Source organism: Petaurus breviceps, unplaced genomic scaffold, assembly GCF_028583685.1.
Source record: "Petaurus breviceps papuanus isolate PSGF00001 unplaced genomic scaffold, PetGlider_PUasm1.0 98, whole genome shotgun sequence".
Classification (NCBI taxonomy): Eukaryota; Metazoa; Chordata; class Mammalia; order Diprotodontia; family Petauridae; genus Petaurus; species Petaurus breviceps.
Genome location: NW_027187460.1, coordinates 64,952,430 through 64,973,969, shown reverse-complemented (window position 1 = coordinate 64,973,969; position 21,540 = coordinate 64,952,430). Strand labels below are relative to the sequence as shown.

At 39.0% G+C, this 21,540-nt stretch overlaps 1 protein-coding gene across 5 annotated transcripts in view; it reads right to left on the bottom strand.

Moving 5' to 3' along the window:
* NIPAL2 (NIPA like domain containing 2) overlaps positions 1–21,540 on the bottom strand; it is a 138,985-nt gene that overhangs the window by 82,994 nt on the left and 34,451 nt on the right. The window contains exon 2 of one of the 5 annotated variants that reach the window (XM_069081214.1): positions 8,527–8,719. The exons of 3 other annotated variants lie outside the window; for them this stretch is intronic. In XM_069081214.1, the coding sequence (XP_068937315.1) occupies positions 8,527–8,559 (33 nt within the window). In that variant the 5' untranslated portion in view covers positions 8,560–8,719. Of the gene's footprint in view, positions 1–8,289; positions 8,471–8,526; positions 8,720–21,540 lie in introns of those variants that run through there. One more of the 5 variants, XM_069081213.1, reaches the window with a different exon arrangement.

Genomic DNA, 21,540 nt, shown 5'->3' with positions numbered 1-21,540 from the left:
AGTGTCTGAGGCTAGATTTGAACTCATATCCTCCTGACTCCATGGCAAGATGCTATATCCCCTAGATGTTCCAACAGTCATCATTTTCAAGTACTAAGCCTTGAGTCAGGAAGACCTGAAATCAAATCTAGCATCCAGCATCCAGCACTCACTATGTGACCCTGGGCAAGTCACTTAACCTCTGTTTGCTTCAGTTTCTTCATCTATAAAATGAGGATAATAATTGCACCTCCCTCTCAGGACTGTTGTGAGGATCAAATGCGATGGTATTTGTAAAGCTCTTAGCACAGGACCTGGTACGTAGAAAGAACTATATAAATGTCAGCTATCATTATTGATCGTTATTATTCCTACCCCACCTCCCAGTATCAAAATGCATTTCTGCCTCATGTGTTCTCTTATTGCTTCATTTTTATTCGTTGTGTTTCCTTTGTCTTTCTTTTTAACTTTTAAAAAATTTATTTATTTATTTATTTTTGGAATAAAATTGAATAAAATAAGCATTTCCATAGCATAGTATAATAAAAAAAGAGAGCACAACTTGCTATTACTTTTTAATATATAATAGTTACCATATACATTTCTTCTTCTTTTCTTCCCTCCCTCTCCCTCCTTCCTACCAACCCCTGGCTCTCCCTGCCCCAGATCACTACCATTAGACCACCATTAGTGTTTCCTTATCTTGATTAAAGCTCTTTAAAGTCAGTGCCAAGGTCATTGATTTGTCTGTATCCCCCTACGGTGCTAGAAAAAGAGTAGATGTGCAATTGAGATGCTCCGAGGGGAGAAAGTCTTTAAAAACAACTTACATATTACCCACAGACTGAATAATAAACAACACATTTAGAGGGAGTTATGTACTCTTTGCATCTCAGAAGGGCATATTTGTTGCTGTATCTAATGGTTCTATGATAGAAACACTGGGAGACTGAATCAATATTCTACTTGTATAAATGCCCATGGATATAATCTTTCTGTTTTCTTTTTTCTACAGAACATATTTTCTTGAAATATTTAAGAGCTCGTTGAGTTTCAAAGGTGGATTATAACTACAGCAAATTCTTTCCACAATGCAGCACATCTTGGAAGATTTTAAGGCTTTGTTACATAGATATTAAAAATGGGGCAGAGTAGAAAAATGAAGACCCCTTTTCTAGCAGATATATAATACCTATGGTCTTTGTTCAGTTGAAAATTCCTTCTCCTAATGGAGGTTCTTGGCATTAATTTTGACTATTTTATTTCTCACTGGGTACTATTGTATCAGACAACATCACAGACCAAAATATAATTTGCATATGCTATTTGCATGTTTTCTATTTCCAGCCCAGTGCATTTGCCAGAAATATTTTTTAAAAATTAAGGTCCCAGTGATGAAGGGATTTGTATTGAACATAAACTACATAATATTGAATGGATGATTATGGAGATCTTGTATAATTATAAAATTAAAATGATGAGTGGAAAAAATTTACTTTAAAAATCCCTTAACTCACTCATCAAGCAGTTGAAATGTTATTAGGCAGGGCTGGCCTTACTTGATAGATAGAGGGGGCAGTCAACTCTGTGATTTGAAGATGAAAGAGAATGCCTTCTTGCTCCCAAACATCTCCATACCCAGATGCTGTGGGACATGATGTTTTTTTTTTAGCATTAGAGATTCATTCTTTTGATATGAATAGTATCCTCTCCGTAGGTCTTCTTTAAAACCACAGATAGATGCACTTGGGGGGTGGGGAGGTATGACACATTGAATAAACAGTCCTGAAAAATGAAAAGAGCACTGGTCTGTGAGTCAGTCAGGAAATCTTGGGTCTAGTCAGCTCTGCTGATGATTCCCTATGGAACCTGGAGTCAATTAATTAAACTCTGTGGGCCCGAGTATTCCCACCTGCAAAATGAGGACACTATGCAGATAATCACACAGACCTCCTCCAGCTCTGAATTCAAAGTCACCTTAATGTGAATCAGTGTATCAGGATGCCAGAAGCAAAGCCGTAACTCAGGAAGAATGCCTGTCTGATGGCACCCAAATTTAGAGGGGGCTGATAGCATTTGGAGTATTTTAGGCTTTTTGTTGTTCAGCCGTGTCTGACTCCTCATGACCCCATTTGAGGTTTTCTTGGCAAAGAAACTGGGGTGGTTTGCTGTTTCCTTCTCCAGCTCATTTTACAGATGAGGAAACTGACACAGACAGGGTTAAGTGACTTGCCCAGGGTCACATAGCTAGTAAGTGTCTGAGCCTGGATTTGAACTCAGGAGGAGGAGTCTTCCTTTAACTGACTGCACTTTATCTACTGTGCCTGCTAGCTGCCCTAGTATTTCAGCTACATAGCAGTTAGTTAGCCCTAGCAGTCACATCCCACAGTATCTCCTTCTCAGCTGGTATCACCCACTCCCTAATTTAACTCACCTTAAAAGGTTGATTTGAGGGTGCATTTTTTGCTTTTGCCTCAAGGTACAAGAATGATCAGTTTTGTCTCTAACTCGAGGGCCCATAATGAACAGCTAGGTGGTGCAGTGGATAGAATGCTTGGCCTGAAGTCAGGAAGACTCATCTTCCTAAGTTCAAATCCAGCCTTACACACTTGCTAGCTGTGTGACCCTGGGCAAGTCACTTCACACTGTTTGCCTCAGTTTCCTCATCTGGAAAATGAGTTACAGAAGGAAATGGCAAACCACTCCAGCATCTTTGCCGAGAAAACCTCAAGTGGGTCCACAGAGAGTCAGACATGACAGAAATGACTGAACAGTAAGAACAAAAAGGGTCCATGGCTGGGGGAGAGGAGGAAATAATGGAAGGAAATGGAGGCAGAGAGCATACCCCTGAAGATAATCCCTATTCTCCACTATGTTTTCTGGGGCTGAATCTTTCTCTAAATATATAAAGAACTGAAAAACAAAGAGTTTCAACAGAGCTTGGCCGGATGGGAATGACAGAGCAACTGTTTCAAATATCTAAGGATTCTTATCAACTAGTGTTGACAGGACAGTATCAAACAACTCGTCTCACTATCTTTTTTTTCCACTGAATTACTGAAATGCCTGCTTGGCCTCCTGTATGTGCGACCTCATGACATGTGGCTGCAAGTATTACTTCCCCTCCCTCCTTCTAGGCAAAGTGGTGCCAAATTGTTATGTACTTCATGAAAATATATTGGGGGTGGGGGGATCCCTTTTGTACTCTTCAGATTCCAAGAGTGATAATCTTGGAATTTACATATGATAACCAAAAAAAGATGGAAAGAATATTCTTGTAGGATTGCAGATGTAATTTTTTGCCATTTCATCACTTTTCTCATTCAGGGAGCCACTTCAATACGTGTCTGTGAGGGTAGAGAAGGCTATTTGGGACTTGTAAATCAGTAATGTCAAAAGGATGCTTGTCAGAAGTTGACTTCCTTTTACACCACATAGCTGATAGCTAGCCAGTAAGTCTTGGGTTCAAATCCTACCTCAGACAATATGCTGACTGTATGAGCCCCAGGGCAAATTGATTAGCCTCTCCGTACTGTAGATCAGGGCTTTTTAAACTTACTCTCCCCTCCACCCCCCAGTGTTTATTGGTGTTGCATGGCCGAAGGGCATGGGCAGTCAAAAGTGTGCATGCTTTGTATGCAGAACCAAGGCTGCAGCGAGATGCATTGCAGATAAACACTGCCAGAAACACCCCCGGATTCATTACAGTTTGATTTTTAATTAATTTTTGGTCATTGCATGTTCAGAAACCTTTTACTGTTGGCAAATTTTTCACAACCCAAAGTTTAAGAATCACTGAAGTCTAGACAACTTTGCAGGGAAGGTGCCAATTTACATTGGTAGAGTAAGTTCTTCCCTATGACGAACACACAGGTCTAATCTCTATCCTAATTGTATCATAGCCATGCTTACCTGTTATCCTCTTACATGATTTACTCTGATTACTAAAAAAACTTTTCCTGATATTCAGTAGCTCACACTTAAATAATACACACACACACACACACACATATATATATGTATGTAGTATATATAGTACCATTATATGTCTTACAAGCACTTTTCTTAAAACAACCCTATAAGGCAGGGAGTATGGGCATTATTATCTACATTTTATTATTATTTTATCTTTTTTATCTAATTTTATCTTTTATCTATTTTTTTTTAGAAGAAAATGAGGCCCAGGAAGGATAAGAGATTTGTCCATGGTCCTACAGCTAGTTAGTGGAAAACTTGGCATTGCAAGCAGGTCTCCTGAACCACAAAATCCATAGCTTTTTCCATGTTACCAAGATGCACTGGTCATATAATAAGGCAGGGGTAGGGAACCTGCGGTCTCAAGGCCACACGTGACCCTCTAGGCCTCAGTTTGTGGCCCTTTGACTGAATCCAAACTTCACAGAACAAATTCCCTTAATAAAAGAATTTGTTCTGCAAAACTTGGACTCAGTTAAAAGGCTGCACCCAATAAGGGGTGGAGTCAAGACTTGAACATAAGTCTTCCATTCTAAGCCTAAGGCTCTTTCTACTATGCCACAGTCATTTAATTTGGCTTTCCTGAAGTCAGAATTAAATATAAATAATTTATTTTTCCTAGGTACCCACATTAGGCAAAAACATGCAGATTTAAAATTATACCTAAACTCTCACCCACAATTAACCTGTTGTCAAAATCATGTGGGTGTGATAATGTGAAAGTATTTACAGATCCTATGCCACCATGGGGGGGAAGGGGAGGGAGGGGGACAAAATGTGAAACTCAAGGAATTGTGGAATTGAATCCTGTAAACTAAAAAGAAACAAATTAATTAAAAAATTAAATTAAATTAAATTTTAAAAAATCATGTGGGTGTGTAATTTTAAATGTATAAGAAACTGCAAAAGGGAGACCATCCTGCAGTCAGGTTCTGAATACTACAAAGGAATGAACAGTAGCGGGCATTGCCACAAACTGTAGTTTTAATTTGCTATAATCCTTGGCCTAAAGCAGAAACTTTGGACTCACATGCAGAGTGCTTAATATTGGGGCACTCTTCACAAATCTCTTTGACTTCTGCTTCCACCCAACTTTCTCCTGGAAATATCAGAATCTGACTTGCTCATCTTTCAGTCAGCATAACCCCCTGGAAACATTAAAATTTGACATCTGCCTGGATCTCTACAGAAGAGGAAGAGATCTTCCAGTTCCCATACAAGCATTCAGGCTAAGATGACATATAGGACATAGTATAGGAAAGCCTTGATTTAACACAATAGAACAAGAGTAAAATTCTTCCAGTATAGTCAAGTGCCCCATTGGCATCCTGAGTTCTACTAAGAGAAAAAGAGGAAAGTATACAGTAACACAGTAATAGAGCTTAGGTGGTGTCAAATTTATGGGTAAGAGATGACATGGACAAGAGTTACAGAGGATGGGCAGACAGGGATAGGTTGTGATCCAGATTCCTGGAGAAAACATCCAAGTCACTGAGATTACAGATCCATTTGAGTGTTTGAGTTGCATTTGAGTTCTGTTCTGCTTAATATAATACCAGATAATTATAAACACTTAGGGAATTTGCTAGGCTAATTAGGAAATGATGACTCTATTTGTTCTTCACAGAAATGGCTTCTTTAATCATGTTCAACTTCAAAGTGTCATTGACTTCTAATCAAAATCTTCATGCTCATAATTAGGATTAGGAAAGGACCTTAAGGGTCCGGCCTCCTACTCGAAGAGGCTTTGATTCCGAAGGTAGCATACTAGCAAACAGATCCTCCCAGATGGACCTCCGCATCCATCAAGTCTAACTCTATCTGAATTAGAATCACCACTACAATATCTTAATCCTTGCTGTGACCTCTTATGAAATCTACTCCTTCCCAGGGTAGCTCATTGTACTTATTTATAGCTTTAAATATAGAGAAGTTTTTCCTTATACCCAATTTAAGTCTGTCTCTCTGCAATTTCTATATATTGCTGCCCTTGGGAGCCAAGCAGAACACATTTTTCCAGAAGACAACCTTCCAAATACTTGTACACACCTGTCAGATCCACTCTGCCTGCATGTGTCTCTTCCCCATGCAGAACACTCCCAGTATCTTCAAATGGTCCTGACAGAGCATGGTCTCAGGGTCCTTTACAATCTTAGTTTCCCTTCTCTGGACACTGTCCAGTTTATCAATATTCTTCCTGAAATATACCCAGAACTGAAGATATTTCTCCAGCTGTGTTTCTGACCAGCAGAACTACCACCTCCCTAATCCTAGGTCTTAGTTTTCTCTTAATGTAGCCCAGGATTGCATTAGCTTTTTTTGGCTATTGTTTCTGTAAATTTATGTTGAGCTTATAATCCACTAAAAGTTACTTCTTTTGGATGAATTGTCATCAAGACTTGTCTTATCCTGCACTTGTGAAGTTGATTTTTTGGACTCAAATGTAATTTGCATTTATCCCTATTAAATATCATCTTAATTGTTGTTCAATTGTATCTGACTCTTTGTGACCCTGTGGGTCATAACATGCCAATGCTGTCCATGCGGTTTTCTTGGCAAAGATACTGGAGTGGTTTTCTGTTTCCTTCTCCAATATAATTAGGCAAACAGAGGTTAAATGACTTGCCCAGGGTTAGACAGCTAGTAAGTGTAAGGTTAGATTTGAATTCAGGTCTTCCTAACTTCAGGCTTAGTACTCTACCCATTGAGCTACCTAGTTTCTCCTACCATCTTAATAATTTCAGTCTAATGTTCTAGCCTATTCAGTTTTTTTTTGGTACTGGTTCTGCTATCCTCCATATAATTCCCTCCTAGCTTTATTCCATCTGCAAATTTGATGGGCATGCCACCTATATATTTTTTTAATTTAATTTTTTTAATTTATGGAATAAAACAAGCATTTCCACAACATAGCATAAAAAAGAGATGATTGTACATGAAACTGCAAATCTATTACATACAATTTGCTATCCTTTTAGATATATAATAAAGTTATCACGTAAATTTCTTTTTTTTCCTCCTCCCCAACCCTAGAGATGGCTACCATTAGACACAAATAGGTATATATGTATATGCATATATATATATAATATGTAAAATCATTCTATACATCTATTTATCAGTTCTTTCTCTGGAAGTCACTAATAAAAATATTAAACAGCACAAGCCCAAAAACCAAATTTCTGTAGTTCTCTCCAAGGTATCTCTTTCCAAGATGACACTGAACAATTAACAACTACTCATTAATTATACTGTCACTCAGCTCATATTTCTCCATAATTTCTACTAGAATAGTATGATAAGTTTCAGAGTCAGAAGCTGCCATCTAGTCTAACCCACATACAAAAGAAGTCCCCACAATGACATACCTAACAAGTGATCTTATAGCCTCTGTTTAAGGAACTTCAAAGAGCTTAAGCCTACAAGTTCTCAAGGCAGGCCATTACATTTTGGAATTGCTTTAATTATTAGGAAGACTTTCCTGATGTCAAAATGGCCTCTTTGCAACTTCTACCCACTGTTGCAGGTGTGGCCTGCAAAAGCCAAACAGAACAAATTTTATCTTCTCTACCTTCTCTACAAGTATAGTATAAGATACTTGATTGAACTCTCTCCAAAATTCTGGATAAACTAGACCTGTAGCATTCCCCTCATCTACTTCTTTAGTAATCCTGTCAAAGAAAGGAAAAGAGGTTAGTCTGGCATAACTTTTTTTGATGAAGCCATGATACCTCTTTGTGATCCCTATTTCCCTTTCTAGATATCTGACAACCATCTCTTAATGATCTATTCTAGAATTTTCCCAAGAATTAAAGTCAACCTCACTGACCTTATGGTTTGCAGACTCTGTTCTTTTTTCTTCTTTTGAAAATCAGGCCATTTGCTTCTCCAATCCTGATACCTCTCCCAATTTCCATGATTTTTTCAATATTACCTAGCTCAGTAATCACATCTGCCAACTGGTGACCTAAAGTACCATGAAAGTCATTTATAGATGAGGAAACTGAGGACTACAGACATTAAATGTCTTGCCCAATGTCACATAGGTAGTAAGAGAACTTAGATTTGAACCCAGATCTTCTGACTCCAAACCCAGTGCTCCTTTGACTATATCACTTTATCATAATGATTTAACTTAGATTTGATCTAATTTATTTTTACTAGTTAACAGTCATAAGCAACTCAAGACTTACATTGTTATCAGTGATTATTTTAAAAAGTACTTTACAGTCGTTTTTTTTAGGACCTACTTTAACCTCTTACTTTACTTTTTTTATTTTAACCTGGGTTTTAGTCTAGGTTATGGCATTAATGCACTATGTAACTTTTGCTCACCTGTGGCTCCAAGAAGCTGTGGCATGCACAGCAGCCACACCCTGATAGAACCATCTCAGCAGATGGGTTAAACTGAGGGTACCCAGGCTGAGGGTAGCCAACAGGTCTCAAACCTGTTGGTGGGTTAGGGAGATGTCCACTTCAAGCATGTGAAGACTTCCCCCAGTCACACTGGCAGAGAACAATTTATTCCAGTGGTCATGAAGGCAGCGGAAGCAGGCACTATGTAGCACTTACAGCTCGGTCAGACATTAAAGATGCCAAGGTCATTCACTGCATCCTGGACAATTGCCAGCTGTCTTGACTTTTTTGTCTTGCCACCTTCATCACTCTGGAAGAGAGAGTGAGGCTGATGACTTCGCTAGCTCTGCCTCACTTAAATCCAATTCATGTGCAAGTCCAGATATCATCCCATGATGTCACTGGTTCTCTTTGAAAACAAAGAATGAACAACACATTTGTCAATACTACCTCCTTATTGATCTTCATTATAAATTCCATTAGTCATTTTTATTCTATCATTTTCAGTATCAAGTTCATGCTCTTTTGCAGAAAAAGGAGAAACAGAAGAGGAATAAGCGCTTCTACCTTCTCTCTGTTGTCAGTCATCAATGTCCCATCTATCCTAGGCATATGGCCCGGCCCTTCTTTGATCCTCCTTGCCTCAATATAGTTTAAGAAACTCTTGTTGTCCTTGGTTTCCCCTTGGCATCCCCAGCTCATTTTGAGCTTTAACACTCTTGACCTTATCTAGATAGGATCATGGTTGATGCATCCACACCAGTCATCTGTTCTGACAAACACTTTGCTAAAATCAAATGAACTATATAGCATCCCCTTGATCTATCCAATTTAGTGACCGTGTCATGAAAAAAAAAAATAAGATTGATCTGGTATGACCTTTCTCTCTGCAATCACTGCTCCCATTTATAAATCTTTAGTAAACGTGTCTTTGATAAGTTTTTCTAAGAGTTAAGGTCAGGTTCACTGGCTACAAGTTTGTAGACTTTCTTTTCTCCTATTAAAAAAATAAAAACTAGGACACGATTCAGACTTCAGACTTGAACAGAGGCAGGCATCCCAGTTCCCGCACACCTAGGGAAGGGAATAAGCATTTACACAGTGCCTACCATATGCCAGGCACTATGTTAAATGGCATTTGTTTTGTTTTACAAATCTTATTGCATTTACATTAAGTTTGCTTTATAAGTTTAAAAGGCTATATGGATGCTAGCAATTACTATTACAGATAAGGAAACAGGTTCGGAAAGGTTAAGTATCTTAGGATCATGGATTTAGAATTGAAAGGGGCCTTAGATGTTCTCAGGTCCAACTCTTTCACTTTATAGATGAGGAAATTCATAACAGTTCTACAAATTAGACACTATTAGTATCCTCATTTTTACAGTTAAAGGAACTGAGGCAAGCAGAAGTGAAATGGCTTGCCCAGGGTCATACAACTAGTAAGAGTCTGAGGCTGGATTTGAACTCAGGTCTTCCTGACTCCAGGTCCAGAGCTCTATTCATTATGCCATCTGCTGCTACTATACCTACTCCAGCAAAAAAAGACCAAATTAAAACAGACAAAATAATGATCAACAAATCCAGTGACTCCAGCTCCAGTGTCAGGACTACCTGGGAATCAAATCCAGGCCCAGACACTCAGCAGCACACCCAGAAATAACTGGCCATGTAACCTTGAGCAAGTTACTTAACCCCAATTGCTTTAAAAAAAAAAAAGAAGAAATCCAATGAGAGGGGGTGGCTAAGTGGCACAGTGAATAGAGCACCGGCCCTGGAGTCAAGAGGACCTGAGTTCAAATCCGGCCTCAGACACTTGACACACTTACTAGCCATGTGACTTTGGGCAAGTCACTTAACCCCAATTGCCCCCCCCCAAAAAAAAGCAAAAATAAAGAAAAAAAGAAATCCAATGAGAAATTACAGTGAGTCACTTCATCCACTTCAGAACTATATAAATGGTCAATCAGAGCCCATAAGCAAGAAGAAAAGGGGAACCACCAGAAAATTTAGACCTACAACAGGCAAAGAAGAGCTATACCAGTCTATGATGCTACTTCTCCAGTTAGAAAAAAACCATCATAATCTAGAGTTGTTTATTCTATTTATTAAAAACAAACAAGAAGCAAATTCAATTTTGTACTGTAGCTAACCAAATCATATTATAATTCAATCCCAGGAGCTAGTGGGGAAAAATACAGTAGCAGTCTTACAGTTTTTATTTTTTAAATCAGAGGTGGGGAACCTGTGACCTTGAGGCCACACATGGCCCTCTAGGTCCTCAAGGGTGGCCCTTTGACTGAATCCAAACTTCAGAGAACAAATCCCCTTCGGGTAAATCTTGTATAGAGGACTTACAGAACAAGAATGGCACAGGACAAGGTACAGATGAACTGGAAGCTGTATCACTGGCCAAAGTACTAAATAACAATTATAATAACTGCTGCCTTTTATACATCACTTTACATTTGGCAAAATAATTGCTAACCACTATCCCATCAAAGTGCCAACCTGAGAGAAATAATGCTAATGTAATTATATTATAGCTAGGATTTATGTAACACTTGAAGGTTTGCAAAGCATTGTATGTGTTAGCTCATCTGATCTACACCACTATCTCTGGGAGGGAGGTACTATTATCCCTATTTTACAGTTGAAGAAACTGAGGCAAACAGGTTACTTATGTGACTTGCCTAGGGTCACACAGTTAGTAAGTAATCTGAGACAGGATTTGAACTCAGGTTTTTCTGATTCTAATTCTAGCTCTCTGCACTGCATAGCTGCCATTGGACAAATGAAGTAAGTGGCAAACTAGGTTCCCTGACTTATACCTGGTAACTTTCAGAACAGCATTTTTGTAAGCTACCAGCATTCTATTATATTAATTTATACTGGTGCAGTTGAATAGGAGTGCTGGTCCTAGAGATAAGAAGACCTAAATTCAAATCCCACATCAGATTTATTAGCTGTGTGAGCCTGTGTAAACCTCTCACAGCTTTAGTTTTCTCATCTGTAAAATGGGTATAATAATAGCACGTACCTCCCAGAGTTGTTGTAAGGATAAAATGAGGTACCATTTACAAAGCACTTTGCATACCTTAAAGTGCTATATAAATGCTAGTTATTATTATTATTACAGAAGAGGAAACAGGGTCAGAGAGATCAAGTGTTTTAAGATCATAAAATCATAGATTTAGATCTGGAAGGGACCTTAGAGGCCATTTTTTAGATGAGGAAACTGAGCAAGCATGAAATGGCAGCTAATAAGTGTGGAAGGCAGAATTTGAATCCAGGTCTTTCTGACTTCAACTCCATCAGCTATCCACTATACCATGATGCCTTTTGTACCTCTGTGTGTATTTACCATGTTCTATTTTCCTCTGCAGTTACTGGTGTACATCTTCCTTTCTCTCCTTGACTTGTAAATGTGCAGTTTGCAGAATTTGCCTTTTTCCCCTTATAAAAAATATGGGGATATCTGCCCATCTCCAGTTTCCATGCAGTTCTTCCTTCCTCCACAACTCATCAAAGATCTCTATGGTCTAACAATGGTTCTTTTTTGGCACCTCTCTTTACCATCCTTTGACTAATTCCATGGAGGTTCTATCCTCACAATCTGAAAATCATTCCTTGCTAGAGAAGCTAGGAACAAAATCATCATTGAATAGTCCTATTTTTCTTCATTCCCCATTCATGTGACTCAGTATGCCCTGGTAGTGAGTCTATCTTTTCCTTGTTTCACTTCTTGCCTTGAACAGATCTTAAGATGAAATATGACAGACTCAGGGTTGGAAACGCCTCAGAGGCTACTGAATCCAGTCCTCTAATTTCCAGATGCGTGAATGAAAGAGGCCAAGAGACATTATGTAACTTGCTTACATGGGCAGTAAGCAACAGAGATGAGATTTGAACTCATGTTGCCTGACTCCAAATCCCATTTTTTTTCACTGTCCTACAGTGCTTTTATCTTGTCATTAGTACTTTGCATCATAGTTGCTGTTCTCGATTCTTTTTCCAAGCTATTTACTGCTGTCAACGAAATAAACACCTTTTTTACTCCTAGTCTGCTATATCTGATATCTTCCATATAAAATGGATTTTTTGTGGTATCTGGATGTTTTTTGTTCCCTATCATTTTCAGTTCAATGCCTTCTTGGCTAGCTTGACAAATTTTTAGTCAAACACGTTCTTTGCAGTTCTGATAAGAGGCATTCTGTTCATAGATACAACAATGTTAAAATCTTACTCATAAATTCATAGATTTAAAGTTGAAAGAAGCCTTGAAAGGTATTACTCATTTTACAAATGAGGAAATTGATACACAAAGAGGTTAAGGGACTTGTCTAGGGTCATATAGGTAAGTAAATATCTGAGGTAAGATTTGAACTTGGGTCTTCCTGACTCCAAGTCCAGTGCCTCATTCACTATGCCACCTTCACCATGGTTGTCTTCTCTGATACCATCTACACAGTTAGCTCTTCATGTCCTATAGTCTTCTTTTTCCTTGAAAGCCATGATCTTCAAGAGCAAAGAGATATACAAATGCTACCTGTGCCCCCAGGTCGACCTAGTTTCCACCCAGGTCTTCCAAGTCACTAAAGAGATTCCAGATTATTTTCAGGCAGCATCATTGGTTCCCATGTGAATCAGCAGAAGTGGGTAGTAGTTAGTGGTTTGATAAGTCTTGGCCCATTCTCAGTCACATCTCAGATAAATACTCTGAGAAAATGACATACCTCCCAAGCAGTCTTTTGAGATCTACGTATAATGGCCTCCCTAGCCCTGAACAAAGAATCACCAGCTATCATTGTGGAAGTCAAGCTCATTAGCTAATATTTTATAGATGCCATTCTCTTCTTTTGGGGGGGGGCGGGGAGAAGCAATCAGGGTTGAGTGACTTGCCCAGGGTCACATAGCTAGTAAGTGCCTCAGGCAGGATTTGAAGTAGGGCCTCCTCATTCCAGGGCTGGTACTCTGTCCATGTACCACCTAGCTGCCCCTCCTTTCTCTTTTTAAAAAATGAGGATATTTGCCCTTCTCCAGTCCTGCAGTTTCTTTCCTGTTTCTTTGTGAAATATCAAGTATCACCAAAAATAGCACAGCAATCACATCGGCCAGTTCTTTTAGTACCCAATGGTTCAGTTAATCTGGGCAATCAGGTGCTCTTTTAATATTTATCTTGGGTAGCTCTCCACCATCCATTTTTATTCTGTTCCTTCCAGTTCAGACATCTTTCCCCTCAGCAGAGAAAACAGCAAAAAACAGGGGAAGTTAGGTGGTACATTGGCTAGGGTGCTGAGCCCAAGAGGTAGGAAGACATGAGTTCAAATCTGGTCTCAGACATTGATTAGCTACGTGACCCTGAGCAAGTCACTTAACCTCAGTTTGCCTCAGATTTCTCATCTGTAAAACAGGGATAATAATAGCACCTTCCTCCCACTCCCAGGACTGCTGGGAGGATCAAATGAGCTAATATTTGTAAAGTATTTAGCACAGTGCCTGGCACAAAGTAGGTGTAGTATTATTATTATTGTTAAGCAAAATAAGAATTAAGTACTCTCCTATAACTTGCTGACTCCAATGATTATCTTTCCATCTACCCCAGCAGCAGTTCAATCCTTTCTCTGGTCTTCCTTCTTTTTTTCTTTCTTTAATAATCCAGAACATAATAATTCTTTAATAAGCCAGAACATAAAAGCCACATTCCCCAAGCCTTTTCACTTTCCTCTCAGGAAGGGAGATAATCTTCCAGTTACAACCTATATATTTAAGAATTGTCTCTAGCAGGAAGATAAACAGCAGAAACTGCACAGATCCATAAAATAAATACCCCAGTCTTTATAACCTCCTGGATGTCACATGGAACTGCATGCCTTTGTCACTGTCTCTGGAAGCTGCCCTTCTAAACAACTAAACCAAACTGCTACCAGCTACTAGCAGCCTGAATGCTGGGGGGTCCTGAGAATACTACCAATAAACAAGGGTTCTTAACCTGGGCTCTGTGAATAATAGATTTTAGGGAGTCTGTGAACTTGGATGGGGAAAAATATTTATTTTCATCAGCCTTTGATTTTTGTTGTAACCCTTTATATTTTATTAATTTAAAAACCTTATCATGGAGGGAGTCCTTAGGGTTAACCAAACTCCCAAAGGGATTCATGATCCAAAAAATGTTAAGAAATCCTGCTCTAAATTAATCTGTCTTCTCCTTTCTAACTTCCTGCTAATCTGGAATCGGCTTCCTTCTTAATGGCCCTTTCAGTCTCTGGAGAAGAAAAGCTCTTTTCTATCTGAATCTCATAATCACTCCTTCTGGTTGAAATCACACTAACTTTACCAAATCACAAGTACTATTTGTACACTAACTTGTTCTGGCCCTAGGAAATTCTACCTTTCTACCAACTTTTCTCTCTACGACTATCTATGCTTTCTTTCTTTACTCTGACTCAGTTGGTTGAGAAGGTCCCAGCCTTGATCTGGCGCCATCTTGTTCTCAACCCATGCTGCTCTCCTCTCCTCATCTTTTCTTTTTATAATTCGCTGTAGAGGACCACTTCTGCTATATCCTCTTCTTATTACTACTTTTGAAGGTTTTCTAAAATCTATTCCCATCTTCCTTTTCCTGAGATGTCACCTACAGCTTCACAATTCTTCCAATGTCACAGTCCCCAAAGGTTTTCTATTTGGTGACACTCAGTAAGACTTTGAAAGTATAGAATTAAACTTTCATCCAGTACAATTAAGTTTTTTAAATGATCAACTGCGTGAAATTCTACAAGTTTCAACTAAACTGAAGACTTATAATTATCCCAGTATGATTTTAAAATGAAACAGGTACAATTAAGTATGTTTAAAATTAGGAGACAAGAGGAGGTTTTATATTTAGTAGGCAGCATTGGCACAATGGGAAAAGAGATGTGTTTGGGGGCCTGAGGGCCTGGGTTCAAAACCCATCTCTGCTACTCAATGCCTGTGTGACCTCAAGAAAATTACTATTCTCAGGGCCTTAGTTTCCTCATCTGTAAAATGGGCTTTGGATTACATGATCCCTAAAGCCTCTTCTAGTTCTAAATCTATGTTTATATATTATAAAAAATCCAACCTAGCTTAAGCATTGTAACATCGAATGGGACCAAGCAGACACTTAATGAAGGCTTAGAGATTTATTCAGTGTTTGCATAAGGATGCCAAATGATTAGCATAGCAATTGCACCTGCAATTTCACTGGTACTGGGGAAACTCCCAGGTGAAGAATTTCCCTCTGCCAATTCAGGTTAGCACCTTCTCTGAAACTTCGAGACTTAGAAACTTACCTGGGGAACTGAGAGGTTAAGGGATTTGCCCAGATCACTTGGACTCCGTTCTTTCAACCTCTCTACCTAAAATACCATGCAGCCTTAATATGCTGCCTTTTTTGAGGGGGTGGGGGGGCTTCTTTACTTTTGTGTGTGTGTGTGTGTGTGTGTGTGTGTGTGTGTGCGCGTGTTAGTAATAGAGGAATTTGAAATTTACTTTGGATAGCCCTTTTCCAACCAAACTTTGAACTTTGCTGGCCAAGAGGAAGGTGAAGGTAGACCTATGCTGATTTCTATCACAAAGGCAGAAAACAAATCCATTCTAGAGATACTTAATGGACATTCTGCAAACCAGTGGTAGTTTTGTGCTCTCCCTAAATCACAACTGATGGTGGGATGGTGGATGCAAAGATCATTTACAGTTTTCCTGCCCAGTTCCCACCACCCACCAGTGCTAGCTCAGAGCTTAGGTGTTAGAGGGATGATGAAGCCTCTGGCTGTTTCTAGCTAGTCATGCATGACTCAGTACTGAAGGCCTCCACAGCTTTGGGCAAGACAAAGCAACCCCCTTATTAGCCACTGGGCCAGAAGAACCTAAGACTTAGTAGATCTTTAAAAGGGAATGACGCACCTTCAGTTGCCTCTTTCTCTTGCCAGTTGCACAGCGTATGAGTGCTCTCTAATCCTACCTTCCAACAACTGTATGCTAGCCATATGTACCGACTGCTCTCATGAGTTAGTTAACAGGAGACTCAGCCTGGTGAAATTGAGCTGGGCTCTCTGGCTGTCTTTTCTGTTTTGTGTTTCTTTCCTGACTCAGATGGAGGGAACATTAATCTCCGGATAGATCTGTCCAGGCTTGTGCATATGAGAGGCCATTTGGGTGGAGATTACAGGCAGCAGAGGAAGTTTATGTACTAGGGAAGATGACTATTTGCAATAAGAGGAACCCAGGTCTCAGTCTCACTGGCCAGTAGAAATGGACTTTGAGGGTTTATCAGGGGAAATGTAATAAACAACATTATGTTCTTATGAGATTTAAGTCTCAATTTCCTGGGAGAGTAGAACAAAGTTGTAAGTTACTGCATCTGTTTTAAGCTTTTCTGCTGATTCATGCTTGCAAATTTTTTGTATTAATATTTCTTTTGTGTGAAAGAAATAAAAACTTGTTCCATACTCTGAGCTATAAAGAATCTTCAAGAAGTATGAACCTCCCTGGAGACTCTTCTATTTAGTAGAATATAAGCTCCCAGAGGACAGGGGCATTTTGGTCATTATACCCCAGGACTTGGCACGTAGCAAGTGCTTAATAAATGCTTACTGAATTTAACTAAAGTACCATACTGACCTGATGGTTACTAGAGAGACAAGGCCAAAGCAGGTGCTAATTCTAACATCAAACTGGCCGTTGTCAGGCATCTGCCTGTCTACTGAACTGTATGAGGAATGCGCAAAAATGCTCATTTTAAAAGCAAGATATCAAGGGTTAATATCTATATATCCATGATTTATCCATTAGCTAGTCACCATGGATAGATGCACATCATTTGTTATCACCCTAATTTTTAGAACTGCTGCATGATGGTAAATTGTGATTCTTGATCATAGGAATACCCCTAAGGGGATTAATACTTTATTACAAGCCATGGGGATTTGGGATAGATCAAAGTTGATTTCAAGGTAACTGGTTTCTATAAGACTGAAAAGCAGGGGCAGCTAGGTGGTGAAGTCAATAGAGCATGGGCCCTGAAGTGAGGAAGACCTGAGTTCAAATCTGGCTAGCTGTGTGACTTTGGGCAAGTCACTTAACCCCAACTGCCTTGCCCTTCCTCGTCCCCCCCCCCCCCCCCCCCAAAGACTGAAAATTAAAACCTCCCTTGTTTTCAGGACTGGGGACTATGTGGGGGAATGATGCACATATTTGTTAGACTTGATTGATGGATTGGTTAGTTTTGCTGAGTTGATCTTTTTTTGTTTTCTTTCTTATTCTTTGTTATGAGGAATAAGTCTCTGGGGCAAAAGAATGAGGAGGGATATATTTGGAAAGAAAAATGCTATAAAAACAAATGTACCAATAAAAATGAAAAAGCTCAACCAATAAAACAAAATGAGGTGAAAAGACTGAAAACTAGAACTTGAATGTGCATTTCAAAGCAATAGTTTCCCAGTTATCTATTGAAAGGTTGGCTATTCACACTGACTTTTAAAATGAAATGCATCCTTCTTGTAACAGAACAATGAAAAATCAATGTATATAAGACAGGTGTCAGAGTTTCCTTGTGACATCCAGTGTAGGCTGGCATAGCTTATTCTTCATTGTTTCTAGAATTTTTTATCTAATGCTTCTAAGTTGATCTGATGAGCCAATCAAAGTAGTCCAACACGTGAGTCACCATGTAACTTTTAGCTCCCTTAAAAAAAATAGAGCAAAACCTAATTAATTCAGACTAAAGGTTTAGAAAGCCAGTCTGAATCAATGAAAAGTCTGAATTCTAGATCATTTTGAAAGAAATACAATCTTACTGTTTTCAAGAATACACAGCAAAATAATTAACAGCAGAAAAGTTTCCTCCCAAAGATCCTGCTAGGCCTATGTAAGGAAGACTGGTGGCCTGTATGACCACTAAAGGAAGAAGCCTCAGAGAAGTTCAAAGCTGCCCAGAGTCACCCTGTAAGACCTGTAGTAACAACAGAAGTCCCCTTTTCTGGACACAGAAAAATCAATGTCAATATCAATGTCACTAATTTCCCCTAAATTCCCTCTAGTGAGAATCAGTACCAATCTTGAATCTTGACCTACGCCCTAAGTCCCAGCTCTGGAATCCCTGGCCTTAATACCTGGTCCAGTTTGATCCATATCAGTAAGAACTCTTAAAAACAAAACAAAACTGGGTGCCTAAGGTCATTCAGGACCTTTCTGTGAGTCTCTCCTTTGAATTTCACTTTCTCTGCCTGGCTGTGTTGTGATAATTTTTATCAGGTGGTTCTCTGCCTCCCAGACAAGATACTTCATTCCTTAGAGGCATCAACCGTTGCCCAACGCTATGAGTGGCAATCTGACAGCTGGTCTCTCTCTCTGTCTCTCTCTCTCTCTCTCTGTCTCTCTCTCTCTGTCTCTCTCTCTCTCTCTCTCTCTCTCTCTCTCTCTCTCTCTCTCTCTCTTTCTCTGTCTCTCTCTGTCTCTCTCTCTCTCTCTCTCTGTCTCTCTCCTCAACACCAGGGCTGTGACTAAGGGCCCTGTCCCCAACCTGATGCCCCTGGAGGATTTTCCTCTGGAAATAAAAATGGCAAATAAGGAAAATTCTTGCCGTTCCCTGAATTACATTATGGTATTCCTAACCTCCTTGAGTGTTTGTTCCATTTTCAGAACAGATATCCTATTTTATTGAATAGGCAAGCATTATCTTTATTTAGCAATTTTATCTTAAGTAAAAGGAATGGACTTTATCTTGATTTACCTAAAACGAGTTTGGTCTTTAAAACAGGTTAAACAACTCTCCCTCTCCCAACAGAGAGGTAGGGGACTTCCTGTCCTCAACCCCACATGAATTTTTATACATAATAATAGTTAATATTCATATGGTGCTTTAAGTTTGGCAAAAACACAACAAATATCTCAAAAACTTGCATGAACTGATGTAGAGTGAAGTGAGCAGAACCAGGAGAACACTGTACACAGTAAGAACAACATTGCACAATGAACAACCACGAATGACTTAGCTATTCTTATCGATACAATGATCCAAGACAATTTCAAAGGAATTATGATGGAAAAAATGCTATTTGCCTCCAGAGAAAGAATTGATGATGTCTAAATATAGATCAAAGCATACCATTTTTCTCTTTCTTCTCTTTTTCTCCTTTCTTTCTTCCTTCCCTCTTTCCTTCCTTCCTTCCTTCCTTCCTTCCATCCTTCCTTCCTTCCTTCCTTCCTCTCTTTCTTTTTCTTTCTTTTTTTTTTTTTAGCTTTTCTGCACAAAATGACTAACATGGAAATGTTTTACATAACTGGAAAAAAAAACCAATCCACAAATATTATCTCACTTGAACCTTACAAGAGTAGGTGCTATTATTCTCATCCCCATTTTAAAGATGAAGAGATTGTGGGAGGTTAAGTGACTTGCCCAGGGTTACACAGCTAGTAAGTGTCAGGGACTGGATTTGAGCTCAGGTCTTCCTCCCTCCAGGCCCAGCACTCTATTCACTATGCCATCTGGCAGTCTCTACTTGTTCATTAATTATGCTTTTTCTTTATTATATTGAGAATAAGGGGCATATTGAGAAATGGTTATGATTCAAAAAAACAAAGCCAACAATAAAACAAATAAAATTAGCTACTTAGACCAGTGATTAAACCTGTAGTTGTTTACATTACCATTACAAATAACCATTTCTTCATAGATTATGCCTAGCCTAGGTCAGCTTTAGTCTAGTTGGTTTAAATTATCACACCCTAGGCAAGCAGCAATGGGTGGAGGGGGTGAGTCAAGACATTTGGTAGGAGATGGCCTTTGGACTGACTCATCAGTGGAAGAAATAGAGACCACAAGATACGAAAAGGCTGCTTCTGGAAAACCAGGGGAGATGTACCTCCCCTCCTTTCCTCAAACCCCACCACTCCCAGCAATATTGCTTACACTGGGGTAAAGTCCTTCCTCTCTACCATAGGGTCTGAATAGATTTGTATTAGATCTAAAAAAATATTGCATTTTCTAGTACTATTCTGGGAATAAATGTGATCAGTACGCTTTAAGTTCAGTTCAATTAGACACACATTTGTTAAGTACAAGGCACTGTGAACACTTGCTGGAGAAAAAAACAACTGAAAACAAGGAGTTTGCATTAGACAGGGAGACACAAAATTCCCTAAGTATGAAAAGTAACTGGAGGAGGGAAAGAATACAAGGATGGCAGGCCACCTGTCAGGGATGTAAGATTCTTATATGGAGTAAACATTAGACAAGGTGACTTCTCAAGTCCCCTCCAACATTCTATTTCACCTGGCCCTGAAGTCAGCCTGGAGGAGTGAGCAGAGGACTTGATGAATTGAGGCTTGTGGCTGACAACACAGAGGGGAGCTTGGGAGCCAGACACAAACAGCCAGAGGTGGGAGGGAACAGTAAAGGGCAATGAAATGTCATCAAAAGCCACAACAGCCTGGATTGATTATTAATACATTACAGATGCCTTTCTCCACACTGGGAAGTTTCTCTACCTATGAGTCCCTGCAGAAGTTTCTCAGAAGGCACCAGATGAAATTGTAAAGGTTCTGGTCTATTACAATTTACAGGAAAAATTATTTAGTCACTTCCAATCGTTGACTTTATAAGCCGTATCAGAGACCATTCTCCACTTCAAATTCTTCTTTGAAATTTTTATAAACAGAACGGCATAAACAGCTCCATAGGAGCACACGGAGAAGGGCTTTTAAGACTCAAATAATTACTCCCTGCTCCAGGGAAGGTGTGAACCATCAAGTTAATTAATTACCTTCCTATCCCTTCTACAAACAGTGTTCCTTTGAGTCAATTTGAGAGGTGATATATAAAGGAAATATAAGTGCTTATAAAATGTATATATTTGTACATATATAACATATACATACATATATACACATATACTGTCTATATTCCCTCAGTGTGTACCTATATCTATCTTGATACAGATATAGACATATTCTAAGGTGATATATAGAATATATTTAACTTTTTATGGCAGATATAAATCTAGATTAGAGGTTCTTTTTGTGTGTGTGTGTCATGGACCCCTTTGGCCCTCCAGGGAAACCTAAGCACCCCTTTCCAGAATAATGCTTTTAAATGCATAAAATAAAATATGTATGATTACAAAGAAAACCAATTATATTGAAATATAGTTGTCTATATACATATATATGTAATATATATGTATATATGTTCACTGACCCCAGGTTAAG